This window comes from Triturus cristatus, chromosome 8, assembly GCF_964204655.1.
Source record: "Triturus cristatus chromosome 8, aTriCri1.1, whole genome shotgun sequence".
NCBI classification, from domain to species: Eukaryota; Metazoa; Chordata; class Amphibia; order Caudata; family Salamandridae; genus Triturus; species Triturus cristatus.
In genome coordinates, this window is record NC_140591.1 from 779,383,030 (window position 1) to 779,397,771 (window position 14,742).

General features: G+C 43.9%; 1 protein-coding gene across 1 annotated transcript in view; it reads right to left on the reverse strand.

Moving 5' to 3' along the window:
* LOC146805087 (nicotinamide N-methyltransferase-like) overlaps positions 1-12,670 on the reverse strand; it is a 170,372-nt gene extending 157,702 nt beyond the window's left edge. The window contains exon 1 of the mRNA XM_085622225.1: positions 12,481-12,670. Coding sequence (XP_085478351.1) covers positions 12,481-12,628 — 148 coding nt within the window. The 5' untranslated portion in view covers positions 12,629-12,670. The remainder of the gene's footprint in view (positions 1-12,480) is intronic.
* Between the last annotated feature and the right edge of the window lie 2,072 nt (positions 12,671-14,742).

Consider the following 14,742-nt stretch of genomic DNA (forward strand, 5'->3'; position numbering starts at 1 on the left):
GAAGCCGGCCTCGACCTTGGCACCGACGCCTCACCTCCATGACACCGTGCCTCATCATAGACTTTGTTTAAAAGATACTGTTTGTTTGGGGGTCTGTGTGACTCCATGACTGACGCCGCGCTCCTAGCGGTCGACGTCGTAATAGCTCCAGGTGGAGCTAATGGTTTTTTACAGGCCTTATTTTTGCAATAACAGTTTTAAAGTCGTATGTCATCACTTGTATGTAGGATTGTTTGTCGTTTTGGTCTTGCTGAGGTTAGATAAAATACTTTATTTTTCTAAACTGGTGTGGTGTCCATTTGTGGTATTATCATTGTATTACTGTGTGTTTTGAGTACAAATACTTTACACATTGCCTTTAGGATAAGTCTGTCTGCTCGTGCCAGGCTACCCAGGGGGTGAGCAGAGGTTATCTAAAGTGTGTATCCCCATTACCCTGACTAGAAACAAGGGTCCCTATTTGTACAAAGGTACCTATCTCTGCCAACTAGAGCGTCCCATTTCTAACAATGAGCATATGAGAGAATATGAGTTAGAGTGAGTGAGGGGAAAAGACTAAGGCAGAGATTATCAAAACTTTCAGACTACACAGCGTCGCATGAGAGGGAGAGAGCAGGAACGTATAATATCTACTAAGATATGGTACTATGCTGCTATCTCTCTAGTACTGGTGTACAATTAAAGAGCAGAGTGCCACGCACACACCTTTGAACCATAGTGCAATGGTGCCTGCATGCATATAGCACAGGTTGTGTACTGGAAGAATGCCCTTCAAGCACAAAATACTATGCTGTGACTATCTTAAAACTTTTCCTGGTTCCGATGTGTGCTGTACAGTGCAGTACACATGCATAATGGGAAAAAACAGGGGAAATAAAAGCAGTTCTCCTTTTTTGATTTTCAAAAGATGTTGCTCTCACAAGACACTCAAAAACAATGTGGACGGACCCACAGGTGAATCATTGAACAAGGACGATTCTACTATAAACCTAGGGGTGCGAGGAACTACTAGCGTTTTGAAGAAGAACCCTCACCCACCAACCTAGTTGATGGCATGCGTCATCATTGGGTTCCCAGCTGGGCAGCCGAATGCAGCCCAGCTGTACTTTGAAGCCTGAATTACAGTGGAGCGTGTTTTGTTTTAGTGTGACTGGTGCTCACAAGTGGTGAAGTTAAAAATGCCTCTGGGACTCCTTGCTGATAATTTTTTATTCTTAGCAGCCAGGACATGTTTAAAAGAAAACAGGGGGATAAAGTGAAGACCAGCACTTGGTCTTCGTTATCCATCAGGTGCTGGTCGACATGTTTCAGCATCAAAAAATAGTTTGAAGGCTTTCTTCAGGACCATAAAATGTGAAAAAAAGTGCTGTGGCAAAACTAAGCCACGTGTGTGTTTTTTTCAGCACACACGCTAAGGTGTGCTGTGCATACAGTGGTGTAACTGGTACACAGACAGAATATCGAGCTTTTATTTTCGTAGTAAACAACATATCAAGTTGGAAATATCGAAGGGACTGAATATCAACATCAAGAATAGCGGTGACCAGAATATCAACATGAAGGTAAGAAATAGTGTGTTCGTTAATATCGAAGTCAGTAATATCGTTTGTAAAAATATCGTTGTTAATAATATCGATGTTTATATTAGTGGTATGTATTTTAGTATGTATTTTAAATGTATGTGTTATATATTTTTTGTTAAGTATTGTATTTTTTTTAAATATATGTATTACATTTTTAGAAATCATTATTTGTTTTTATTTTTAAGTAAAATTTGCATTTTAGTTCCATAGCGGGTTGTGGGTTTATAGGGGAATAGGGTGGGAAGTAATTTAATTATAGTATATTTAAGAATAATTTTAAGAAATGATTCATTATTTTTAATTAAATTTTGCGTTTTAGTTCTGTACCCTGTTGTGGGATTATAGGGGAATTGGGTGGGAAGTAATTTAATTATAGTAAATATAATAATACTTTTTAGAAATTATTAATTTTTTGTAATTACATTTTGTGTTTTTATACCGTAGCGGGTTGTGGGTTTATAGGGGAATAGGGTGGGAAGTGATTGAATTATAATAAAGTATTTATTAATTTTTATTTATTAGTATTGAAAATGAAATTATTGTTAATTATGAATTGGTAATTCATTTTTATTAATTGATTAATTGATAATTATATTAATTGTGTTAATTTCTTTTAGGAGTGGGTTGTGGGTTTATAGGGGAATAGGGTAGGAAGTAATTTAATTTTAACAAAGTAATTATAAAGTTGCATTTATTGTGATTGATAATTAACGTATTGTTAATTAATTGGTAATTAGTTTGATTAATTTATTAATTGATTATTATATTAATTATGTTATGTGTCTTTAGGAGTGGGTTGTGGGTTTATAGGGGAATAGAGTAGGAAGTAATTTAATTATAATGAAGTAATTATTAGTTTTTATTTGTTATTATTTATAAAGAATGTATTATTAATTAATTATTAATTCGTTATTTAATTAAAAAAATATTTAATGCATAAGTATGTTGATTTTAACCCTCTGCTATCCAACACTTTCCCTACAGTTATACTCTCTGGAGAGGGAATAGTAATTTTTACCCTTACAGCATCCAACACTTTCCCTAAAGTTGCACTCTCTGGAGTGGGAATAGTAATTTTAACCCCTTCACTATCCAACACTTTCCCTACTGTTGCACTCTCTGGAGTGGGAATAGTAATTTTTACCCCTACGCTATCCAACACTTTCCCTACTGTTGCACTCTCCAGAGTGAGAATAGTAATTTTAACCCCTTCACTATCCAACACTTTCCCTACTGTTGCACTCTCTGGAGTGGGAACAGTAATTTTTATCCCTACACTATCCAACACTTTCCCTACTGTTGCACTCTCCAGAGTGGGAATAGTAAATTTTACCCCTACGCTATCCAACCCTTTCCCTACTGTTGCACTCACTGGAGCGGGAATAGTCATTTTTACCCCTACACTATCCAACACTTTCCCTACTGTTGCACTCTCTGGAGTGGGAATTGTAATGTTCACCCCTTCGCTATCCAACACTTTCCCTACTGTTTCACTCACTGGAGTGGGAATAGTAATTTTTACCCCTTCGCTATCCCTCACTTTCCCTACTGTTGCACTCTCTGGAGTGGGAATAGTAATTTTGACCCCTACGCTATCCAACACTTTCCCTACTGTTGCACTCACTGGAGTGGGAATAGTAATTTTTACCCCTACGCTCTCCAGCACTTTCCCTACTGTTGCACTCACTGGAGTGGGAATAGTAATTTTTACCCCTACGCTCTCCAACACTTTCCCTACTGTTGCACTCACTGGAGCGGGAATAGTAATTTTTACCCCTTTGCTACCCAACACTTTCCCTTCTGTTGCACTCTCTGGAGTGGGAATAGTCATTCTTACCCCTACGCTATACAACACTTTCCCTACTGTTGCACTCTCTGGAGTGGGAATTGTAATGTTCACCCCTTCGCTATCCAACACTTTCCCGACTGTTTCACTCACTGGAGTGGGAATAGTAATTTTTACCCCTTCGCTATCCCTCACTTTCCCTACTGTTGCACTCTCTGGAGTGGGAATAGTAATTTTGACCCCTACGCTATCCAACACTTTCCCTACTGTTGCATTCACTGGAGTGGGGATAGTAATTTTTACCCCTACGCTCTCCAGCACTTTCCCTACTGTTGCACTCACTGGAGTGGGAATAGTAATTTTTACCCCTACGCTCTCCAACACTTTCCCTACTGTTGCACTCACTGGAGTGGGAATAGTAATTTTTACCCCTTTGCTACCCAACACTTTCCCTACTGTTGCACTCTCTGGAGTGGGAATAGCAATTTTGACCCCTACGCTATCCAACACTTTCCCTACTGTTGCTCTCACTGGAGTGGGAATAGTAATTTTTACCCCTACGCTATCCAACACTTTCCTTACTGTTGCACTCTCTGGAGTGGGAATAGTAATTTTTACCCCTACGCTCTCCAACACTTTCCCTACTGTTGCACTCACTGGAGTGGGAATAGTCATTTTTACCCCTACACTATCCAACACTTTCCCTACTGTTGCACTCACTGGAGTGGGAATAGTAATTTTTACCCCTTCGCTATCCCTCACTTTCCCTACTGTTGCACTCTCTGGAGTGGGAATTGTAATGTTCACCCCATCGCTATCCAACACTTTCCCGACTGTTTCACTCACTGGAGTGGGAATAGTAATTTTTACCCCTTCGCTATCCCTCACTTTCCCTACTGTTGCACTCTCTGGAGTGGGAATAGTAATTTTGACCCCTACGCTATCCAACACTTTCCCTACTGTTGCATTCACTGGAGTGGGGATAGTAATTTTTACCCCTACGCTCTCCAGCACTTTCCCTACTGTTGCACTCACTGGAGTGGGAATAGTAATTTTTACCCCTACGCTCTCCAACACTTTCCCTACTGTTGCACTCACTGGAGTGGGAATAGTAATTTTTACCCCTTTGCTACCCAACACTTTCCCTACTGTTGCACTCTCTGGAGTGGGAATAGCAATTTTGACCCCTACGCTATCCAACCCTTTCCCTACTGTTGCACTCACTGGAGCGGGAATAGTCATTTTTACCCCTACACTATCCAACACTTTCCCTACTGTTGCACTCTCTGGAGTGGGAATTGTAATGTTCACCCCTTCGCTATCCAACACTTTCCCTACTGTTTCACTCACTGGAGTGGGAATAGTAATTTTTACCCCTTCGCTATCCCTCACTTTCCCTACTGTTGCACTCTCTGGAGTGGGAATAGTAATTTTGACCCCTACGCTATCCAACACTTTCCCTACTGTTGCACTCACTGGAGTGGGAATAGTAATTTTTACCCCTACGCTCTCCAGCACTTTCCCTACTGTTGCACTCACTGGAGTGGGAATAGTAATTTTTACCCCTACGCTCTCCAACACTTTCCCTACTGTTGCACTCACTGGAGCGGGAATAGTAATTTTTACCCCTTTGCTACCCAACACTTTCCCTTCTGTTGCACTCTCTGGAGTGGGAATAGTCATTCTTACCCCTACGCTATACAACACTTTCCCTACTGTTGCACTCTCTGGAGTGGGAATTGTAATGTTCACCCCTTCGCTATCCAACACTTTCCCGACTGTTTCACTCACTGGAGTGGGAATAGTAATTTTTACCCCTTCGCTATCCCTCACTTTCCCTACTGTTGCACTCTCTGGAGTGGGAATAGTAATTTTGACCCCTACGCTATCCAACACTTTCCCTACTGTTGCATTCACTGGAGTGGGGATAGTAATTTTTACCCCTACGCTCTCCAGCACTTTCCCTACTGTTGCACTCACTGGAGTGGGAATAGTAATTTTTACCCCTACGCTCTCCAACACTTTCCCTACTGTTGCACTCACTGGAGTGGGAATAGTAATTTTTACCCCTTTGCTACCCAACACTTTCCCTACTGTTGCACTCTCTGGAGTGGGAATAGCAATTTTGACCCCTACGCTATCCAACACTTTCCCTACTGTTGCTCTCACTGGAGTGGGAATAGTAATTTTTACCCCTACGCTATCCAACACTTTCCTTACTGTTGCACTCTCTGGAGTGGGAATAGTAATTTTTACCCCTACGCTCTCCAACACTTTCCCTACTGTTGCACTCACTGGAGTGGGAATAGTCATTTTTACCCCTACACTATCCAACACTTTCCCTACTGTTGCACTCACTGGAGTGGGAATAGTAATTTTTACCCCTTCGCTATCCCTCACTTTCCCTACTGTTGCACTCTCTGGAGTGGGAATTGTAATGTTCACCCCATCGCTATCCAACACTTTCCCGACTGTTTCACTCACTGGAGTGGGAATAGTAATTTTTACCCCTTCGCTATCCCTCACTTTCCCTACTGTTGCACTCTCTGGAGTGGGAATAGTAATTTTGACCCCTACGCTATCCAACACTTTCCCTACTGTTGCATTCACTGGAGTGGGGATAGTAATTTTTACCCCTACGCTCTCCAGCACTTTCCCTACTGTTGCACTCACTGGAGTGGGAATAGTAATTTTTACCCCTACGCTCTCCAACACTTTCCCTACTGTTGCACTCACTGGAGTGGGAATAGTAATTTTTACCCCTTTGCTACCCAACACTTTCCCTACTGTTGCACTCTCTGGAGTGGGAATAGCAATTTTGACCCCTACGCTATCCAACACTTTCCCTACTGTTGCTCTCACTGGAGTGGGAATAGTAATTTTTACCCCTACGCTATCCAACACTTTCCTTACTGTTGCACTCTCTGGAGTGGGAATAGTAATTTTTACCCCTACGCTCTCCAACACTTTCCCTACTGTTGCACTCACTGGAGCGGGAATAGTCATTTTTACCCCTACACTATCCAACACTTTCCCTACTGTTGCACTCTCTGGAGTAGGAATAGTAATTTTATCCCCTCCGCTATCCAATATTTTCTCTATTGTTTTAGTTAATAATGTATTTTAAAAAGTTTAAAAATATTCATTTTTTTATTTGTTATATATATATTTTGTATTTTTATTGGTATATGTATATATATATATATATATATATATATATATATATATATATATATATATATATATGAGAAGCACCTACTCTCGCCGTGACGAAAATAAACTCGGACTCCGAAGTTGCATGCAGATTCTTTAATATCCAAGTGCAAAACGACGCGTTTCACCTTTACGGCTTATGTATTTATAATTTTTAATATGTTTAACAATTTATAAGTTATTAAAATAATTATTTATAAATATTATTAAGTAAGTATATATGTTATGCAGTAATATGTTTAATTTATTTTTACATTATGGGGCCGATTCCGGTCTGGGTCAGAAAGCACTCCGACCGAGCCGGATCCGGGGTGTTTCCTGACCGAGCCGGACCCCTACAGTCCGACCAAGAGAGTACGATGCACACGTATGCTGTTGGACTCGGTTCGGTCGGACTCCCATAGAAGTCAATGGGAGCCAGTTGTACGACGCATACATGCGCTCCCATTGACTGAATGGGTACGTCTCGAACAAGTGCGCCCCCTACAGTGGGTATGCGTTGGTGCCATCCGCATCGTACATGCCTGTGTTGGGGAGACCCATAGGTCTCCCCCTGTGTCCGAGTAGTAGGGCTGCGGGTGTCAGGGGGACCCCCGAAGTCCGACTCCGGGAGCTTTTGTGAGCTGGACACTCCGGCTCGCACAGGCTGTCCGACGCGTGCATCGTACTGGCTCGGTTGTAAATGCATCCATTGCACGCCAGGGTTAGCTTCCGACCGCGACGTACGGAGCGGTTCGGACCCGGAAACGACTCGGTCGGTGAATCTCACGTAGCTCGCATCGTACTTGCTCGCTTGTACAGCTCTACGAGTCGGCCGGAAACCACATGTACGGCTCGTAGTTTTTCCGGCCGGATCGCATTCGGTGCCCTTCCGACCCGGATCGGAATTGGCCCCTTTATGTATTAGTTATAATCCTGAACATTTTTAAATGGTTTTTTAACTATGTTTCTTTTAATTATATGTACTATTTACTTTATTTTACATTATTTTTTAAACATTAAAAAAATGATTTTTTTAACAACGATATTTTTGATAACGATTTTTTTTCTCTCAATATTTTTGTACTTACCATTATGTAGATAGGACTTCAATATTTTGGACATCGATATTTTTGTGTCGATATTTTTGTACCTCGGTATTCTGACTGTCGATATTCTGTCAGTGATCCAGTGTAACCGTACTTACGGACCCACCGTCTGGTTTATAACCTGTAAGACAAAGAACACAACATAAAGGATGCACACAACATATATAGAGATGGATAAAATTGCTCCTTTTTTGTTCATAATACTTTTGCTTGTGGTGCATTTGTCTTATCATTAGCACTCCAAGAGACATTCATTTGTATGTACCATCAATGATACAGAAGGCATGCAACATACATCTAGTGTATGAAAAACATGCATGGTGATTTGGTGCAGGCATGTATGTCTTGTATTGTTGGGGCTAGAATAGCTTGAATAGTCACATATCTATGTGATTGTGGCGTAATTATTAATGCGTGAATTCAGTTGCCTGGCGTGGCGGACTATTAGTATATCCTCTAAATGAATGGCGGCCAAAGTGTGGTATTGGCGAGAGAGTATATCCACACTCACGCCGAATTTAACTGAAACCATATTTACACAAGCTACTGGGTTCGTAGTAGCTTTCATAGATCCCAGATGATGAAGCATGCCGCCAACTAGGTTGTTGGGCGAGGGTTCTTCTTCAAAACCCTAGTGGTTCCTGGCACCCCTAGATTTACAGTAGAATCGTCCTTGTTCAATAATTCACCTGTGGGTCCGTCCACGTTGTTTTTGAGTATCAATTAGGGAAAACGGACGTACCCCGTTCTTAATCCTTGCTCTCGCTCGTTTCTTGCGCTTTCACAAGACAAACACATCAGATACAAAACTTCACTCAGATACCCCCTTTCAAGTAATCCCCCAGGTGTAAGATATGGAGTTATTACCTCCACCCCTCGCAGCCATTTTCCTCCAGACCACATAAATCCCACCATTTGCTTCAGACTCTGTCAAACTTTCAGCTTCACACACCATTCCATACCCTTCCGCAAAGCCGCCATAGGGGAGCACTAGGGGACCTCCAGTGTATAACTATATCACTCTTGGCCAGTAATGTATACATCCCCACCAGTGTCCAGTTCCCATGGCCCCCAATGTCCAATAGTTCAAGCCTTGGGTTTGCCTCAATTTGCAGTCCTACCACCCTAGACAGTATGGAGAGTATACAGGACTGGTATTGTTGTATGACAGGGCAAGCTAATACCGTGTGAAAGAAATCCCCTCAGTGCAATTGGCAATGAAGGCATGCTGACCAGGGGCGGCTCCTCCATGTGGCTGGAGGTGTGTCGCCCCACTGCTCTCTCACAGTGCGAGAAGAAGAAACATAAAATGGTATTATAAATACCAATTTATGTTTCTGCTTCTTGCACTGCGAGAAATCCCCTCAGTGCAACTAGCAAGGAAGGCATGCTAACCAGGGGCAGCTCCTCCATGTGGCCGGAGGAGTGTTGCCCCACTGCTCTCTTGCAGTGCGAGAAGCAGAAACATAAAATAATATTATAAATACCATTTTATGTTTCTGCTTCTTGCACTGCGAGAAAGAAGTATGGTTTGGTTGGGGTGGGGGGGGCGTGGGCGGTCCTTCTCTATGGCAGGGAGTAGTGGGTTGCCCACTCTGAGAGCTGTGACTGTTTGGTCGACACAAGGACCAACCACACCAGTCAAACACACTCTCCCTTTTCTCCATGTAGGCAGAATGCAACCTACATGGAGAAAATGGCCTCCCATAGACGCCTGTGTGGTCGTCGTCCCAACCAATCACAATGCTGCTATTGCAGGGTTGTGATTGGCTTAGGGGAGGAGAGGGAGGCTGCCTGCTTCCTGTGTGGAGCAGAGAAGCAGAGACGACGCGGGACCGGGCCAGCGCAGGTAAGTTAACTTTTTTTTATTATTTAAAAGTAAAAGACACCCCCTGTGTGACCCCCTCCCTGTGCGACCCCTGGCCCTCCAGAGGCGATAAGGTATGAGATGTGCCTAGTGGAGATATTTAAACTGAATGAGCCTGAGCCGTTCAGAAATTGCCAAACTGCGGGAGCCATACTGGTGCCCCGCCAGTCCACCTTACAGAGGGAACCCACCCACTCCTACCACCGTGCTCTTAGGGTGTCCACCTGAACAGGGCAGTGTGCAGTCAAGGTCTTATATATTTGTGATATCCCTCCTCTCCCTGAAGGATTCATCAGAATCCATACCTCGAGCGGGCTATACTCGGGGACATTCTCAAGGGCATCACGATATGTGGAGAAGGCATGCCAGAGTTGTAGAAGAACTGGTATTTATGTATGCAGAACTCAGTCTGTAATTTTTCAAAGGAGAGAATATGATCTTTGTTCCCTACATCTCCTAGGTGCAAAATGCAAACCTGGGCCCACCCACGGCACCCTTCGAAGCTCTCCCCTCATACCAGCCATTGGCCCGCACACAGGGGAGTCTCCTGTGCAAGTTTGCGGTCCCACCTGTCCAACACAACATTGCTCTCCAGGCCAGAAATACCTCCCTGGTTGGCTCCGGGAGAAGCTCAGGGACTAGTGCCCCGTGTAAAATATGTGTTATGTTCTCTAGACCAATTAGTGCTATTTCGCCGTGGTATGCCGGATCCGCCCAGCCCCTTATAGCCAATCATTTACTATCAGGATGTGTGATATCCAGTAATATAGAGTGATGTCCACCATGGAGAGTCCTCCATCACAGGTTACTCCGACGCATTTGCCAAAGGAAACATGGGGGGTCAATTGGCCCAACGGAGCCATCTCACAAGTGTCGTCAGGATAGTAAACCAGGACTGCGGAATATTAAGGGGGAAATTAGCATTTCTCCTTTTTAATGCTTGCTTTCATGTGGCATTTACTTTTTGGAACAAAACACTGTCTACTATTGTTAGTAAATAGGGTTTGCATCAAGTACCATGGGTCATTGTATGGGAACACCCATGTACTACCCATGGAACGCCCCTTTGAGGCAGAGTAACACAAAAGAGTGCTTTGCACTGTTTTGTGTTACTTTCAGGCAACTTTCCAGTCACTGAAAAGTAAATTTTGGAAAAAATGGTGCAGATTTGAGGCACTTTTGTCACGCAAACCCACCACAAAATTTTAATATGGGTCTAAATGGGAGATGAAATGAGAATGAGTGAGGCAAATTTAAAAAAAATGGGATGAACTCCTGGGCGTAATTAAGCCCCACCACTTTGAAAGATTGCCAGCTGCCACAGATGTCAATAATAACTAAAGAGATGTGACCCAACAGCCTGAGCTGCCAGCTTTGGAACTGGGCATTAAGGTTTGAATCCCAGCGTCAACTCAGTATCCTTTGATCCTTGGCAAATCACCTAATCTCCTCATGCCTAAAGAAAATCCAGATTTTTTGTAATGTTGTCTGGTGTTCACGTAAGGCATCCTGATGCCTTTGGGCCTGGTTTGCTCTATTTAAAACAGCACAGACAAAAAAAACGACAGGCAGCCAGGAACATTTTGACCAGAGGATTGGAACTGCTACACACTGACTATCTTTGCTATCCACCTCCTCCACCCCTATTTTTCCAACGTAATTTTGCATGTTCTCGTGTTTTAGTCAGTACTTGGCATTTTTAGAACCAAAACCAGAACCCCTACCCCCCACTACTTCACCCCCAACCCCATGAAAGATGCCATTGGCAGAAAAGTCCGGACTGACAATGGTCACGCATATAAAATCAAAAAAAGTCTTTTTTGCTTTTTAGCATTTATTTAGCGCTTAGTAACTCTCACATGAGTAGTCAGCACTACATTGCAATATCAAGACAATTTGTGATTTCTGTCTTGTTTCCTTGGAAGCAGAGAAAAATGGCAGAGATTGTCTTTAAAGTGCAGATGCCTTCTTAGTAATAACGTGCCAGCATTGTCTCCCTCTAAAATAATGGTGATCAGTTACTTGCCTGCACAATTAGAACCTTCATTTTAGGGGGTTTGCCCCAGAGGTTGTGAATCACCTGTGACCCCCATCACCACCTTTGAGGACACTGCAGCAGCTAGATCGGCCAAACATACCAACACTCAAGCAAGATTCAGTCTGGAGACTACCTATGTCAAGGCTAGTCTCCTGCCTCCCGATTCCTGCACGCAGAAACCTCATTCGGAGTTTTGCAAAACTGCCAAAAATAAAATGATGTTGCCAGTCAAGCATGCACCAATCTCCCCCTCCGAGAATTACCTCTGCCAGCAAAGGTTAAGGCTTTGTCCAAAATTCTTGAAGGGGAAGACTTAAAGCAGGTGGCAGGTCTCCAAGAAAGAAATGTTGAATGTCTGTCACCGTGCAGACCAACAGTCCTGATTCAGGCAGATTGCCCTCAATATGGCAGGGGGAAATACAAAATCTCCTGAATATATATCTTTTTTATTTTCCCACTTGTCTGCCCGAAAAGGAAGGCAAATATGGATAAGCTGAAAGTGTCTATGAGAAAAGAAAATGTTTATTCAGACGCTCTCTTCTCCAGCTGCACTTTGCCCAGGCTTCCTTTCCCTGGGAGACACACCCATTCAAGTTCAGCCCGGGCTACGAAACACGATCGGGGCGGAAAGCAAAAGCCTTTTCAGCCCAATGGGCGCAACGCCTCACTGGAACCATGGAAATGTCACACATAAGCAGTCTAAACACTTGGCAGCCGCTATGCATTTGTATATTAAACGACATCTGCTTAAAGACTATCATGTCTTGATTCTTGAACAGCATGGCTATTTTTTTTTTTTTAATAAAAGCGTTACGTTGTTTCAATGTATCTGACGCTTGGCACGCGGCCAACCAAGCAGGTTAGTGAGGACACAGCAACTCGCCGGGGGCGGGAACTCCACGTACCTGAAGCAAAAGCATCGCAGAAACGCGGAAGAGTTAGTTTCAGATATTCGTCCCCAACGGCGCTCTTCCCAAACTTAAAATAGTCTTCCAGATAGGCGCTGGGTTCAAAATTCTTCGCATAAAATTCTCCCCCTGTACAGTCAGCCATTTTGCTGCTTCTTCGACGCCTCCGTGTGGTCTCACTGCTCGCTCTGACTTCCAGCAGGAGGGGAATTCGACCCTGTACTTGGTACAGCTCAGCATTAACTCTTAGTGGGCGCGTGCTGCAGCACGCTAGCGCGCGTCCGCAGTGCTTGCCGCTTTTTAAAAAAACACATAAACAGAGAAAAGTTCTGCAGAAAAAAACATTCATTCGATGCCAACAGCAAATACAATTTTCAAGCACTGTTGTTTATTGTGTTAACTGTCTTTCCTTTCTTCACCCGTGCTTTGTGAACAGACTGCGTAAGGGTGGTTTAAGGGCTTTAAAGTTTAATGAAGTGCCGAAATTGTAGTTACTACTTGCATTTCTCACCCTGGAATCACTCCTGGGGCTTCAGCCAGGCTTGAAGAGGGGGCCACACACACATATACACACTCCATCATACCCATGCATTCACACATGCATGCACACACCCATTAACAACACTCATTAAAAAATACAGATACATTCATACATAAATGCATGCACGCTTGAAACATGCAAAAAGCAATAAAACCTACCTTCACTGTAGAGTGGGAAGCCTCCGAGGTCTCAGCAGGGTGGGGACTGTTGCCCACTTGTCACGGAGTGTGATGGGTTAGTGAAACTGCTGACCCCCACCCCATTCTGTGAGGAGGTGTCACTGACTGACACTCGGCCCTGGGAACTTCGGGGCTTAAACCAGAAGGGCCCAGGTCCTAAGTAATCAGTCCACCTAGTCGCGAAGGAGAGGGCCTCAAGGAACTTTTGCCAGACTGAGCAGTTCACGCCCACAGGGCTATGAAATCCTCAGCCTGGCAAAGTTCAGCTCAGCAAGCCAGGGGCAAGCACATTTACCGCATGTCTATCTCCAGGCTGCCTGATCTGAACAAGAGGAGTGTCTGTCAGGCTAACCTTTGCTAAGCCCGACAAACATTCTTTTTGCTGGGAAAAAGGTGAGGAGCGTGACCCCTCAGCCCATATGGACAGGCTGCTGCTACTTCACCTTCTTAATGGCTAGATTCATGTATATCAGTTGTTATTGTAACTCAGATATAAGCCTTAGACGTATAGTTGTTACGATCCGTACAAATAATCCTTAGCTGTACAGTTAGAGATAACACATTTTTTTACCAAAATAGCATCTTTCCAGTTCATCCTATTAAATGAACCTTTTTTTTTGGGACAAATTAATTTCACTTCCCCAAAACAAAAAAATAAAATACTAGTTTCTGTCTTTAAAAGCAAGCTTTTTACTTTAGGGAAGCGAAGCTTAAACATCAATTTGTCAACAAGGGCTCACAAATTCTACTGCCACATATGAATAGATTCTGCTGCTTTCCATCACCTACCGTGGGGACCATCCTATGGCAATAATTGCCACTATTCTTCCATGGTCTTCTTTATACCAGGAATGGACACCACCATAATTTAGATGCCCACAGTATGCCATGAATTATCACCAGAGCCTAATTATGGGTTTGGTGGTCCGAGGACTGCCAAACTCATGGTGATGCAGTGGTGGCTGGACCGGTCCAGCCTCCACTGCACCGGCAATCTGACTGCCGGATTACAACTTGGGTGGTCGGACTGCCATGGCACCGCTGCAACCGCCAGGGATAAGATGTCCCTGGCAGTGGTGCAGCAGTCTGAGGGCCGCAATATAATTAGTGGTGCCCTGCGGCACTGCCAAGAATATTACGACTTTCATCACCACCAGCGTTCTCATGGAGACACTTACTCCATGAAGCTGCTGGAGGTGAGGAAAGAGAGGTGGCCCGTGGGTCTCCTCTTGGCCCTGTGCACAGGGGTGCATGAAGGGGGGCTCATGTTGTGCCTTCCTGTGTGCATGTACTCCATTCCTTCATGACATGGACTGAACAGTCCATGCCGTGAAGGAACATGCACTTGTGGTCCCACAGCAGTGCAGTTTAAGGCTCATATATGAGCCTTTAAACTGCACGGGTGCAGGAGCACCAAGCCGCCCACCCACCAGAACACGATAATACTCATAATCTGGCAGGCAGGTGGCGGCCCTGCCTGGTGGCATGGAAGCGGGCGGTGGCATTGCAGCCTGCTTCAAAACCGCTAAACTCATAATC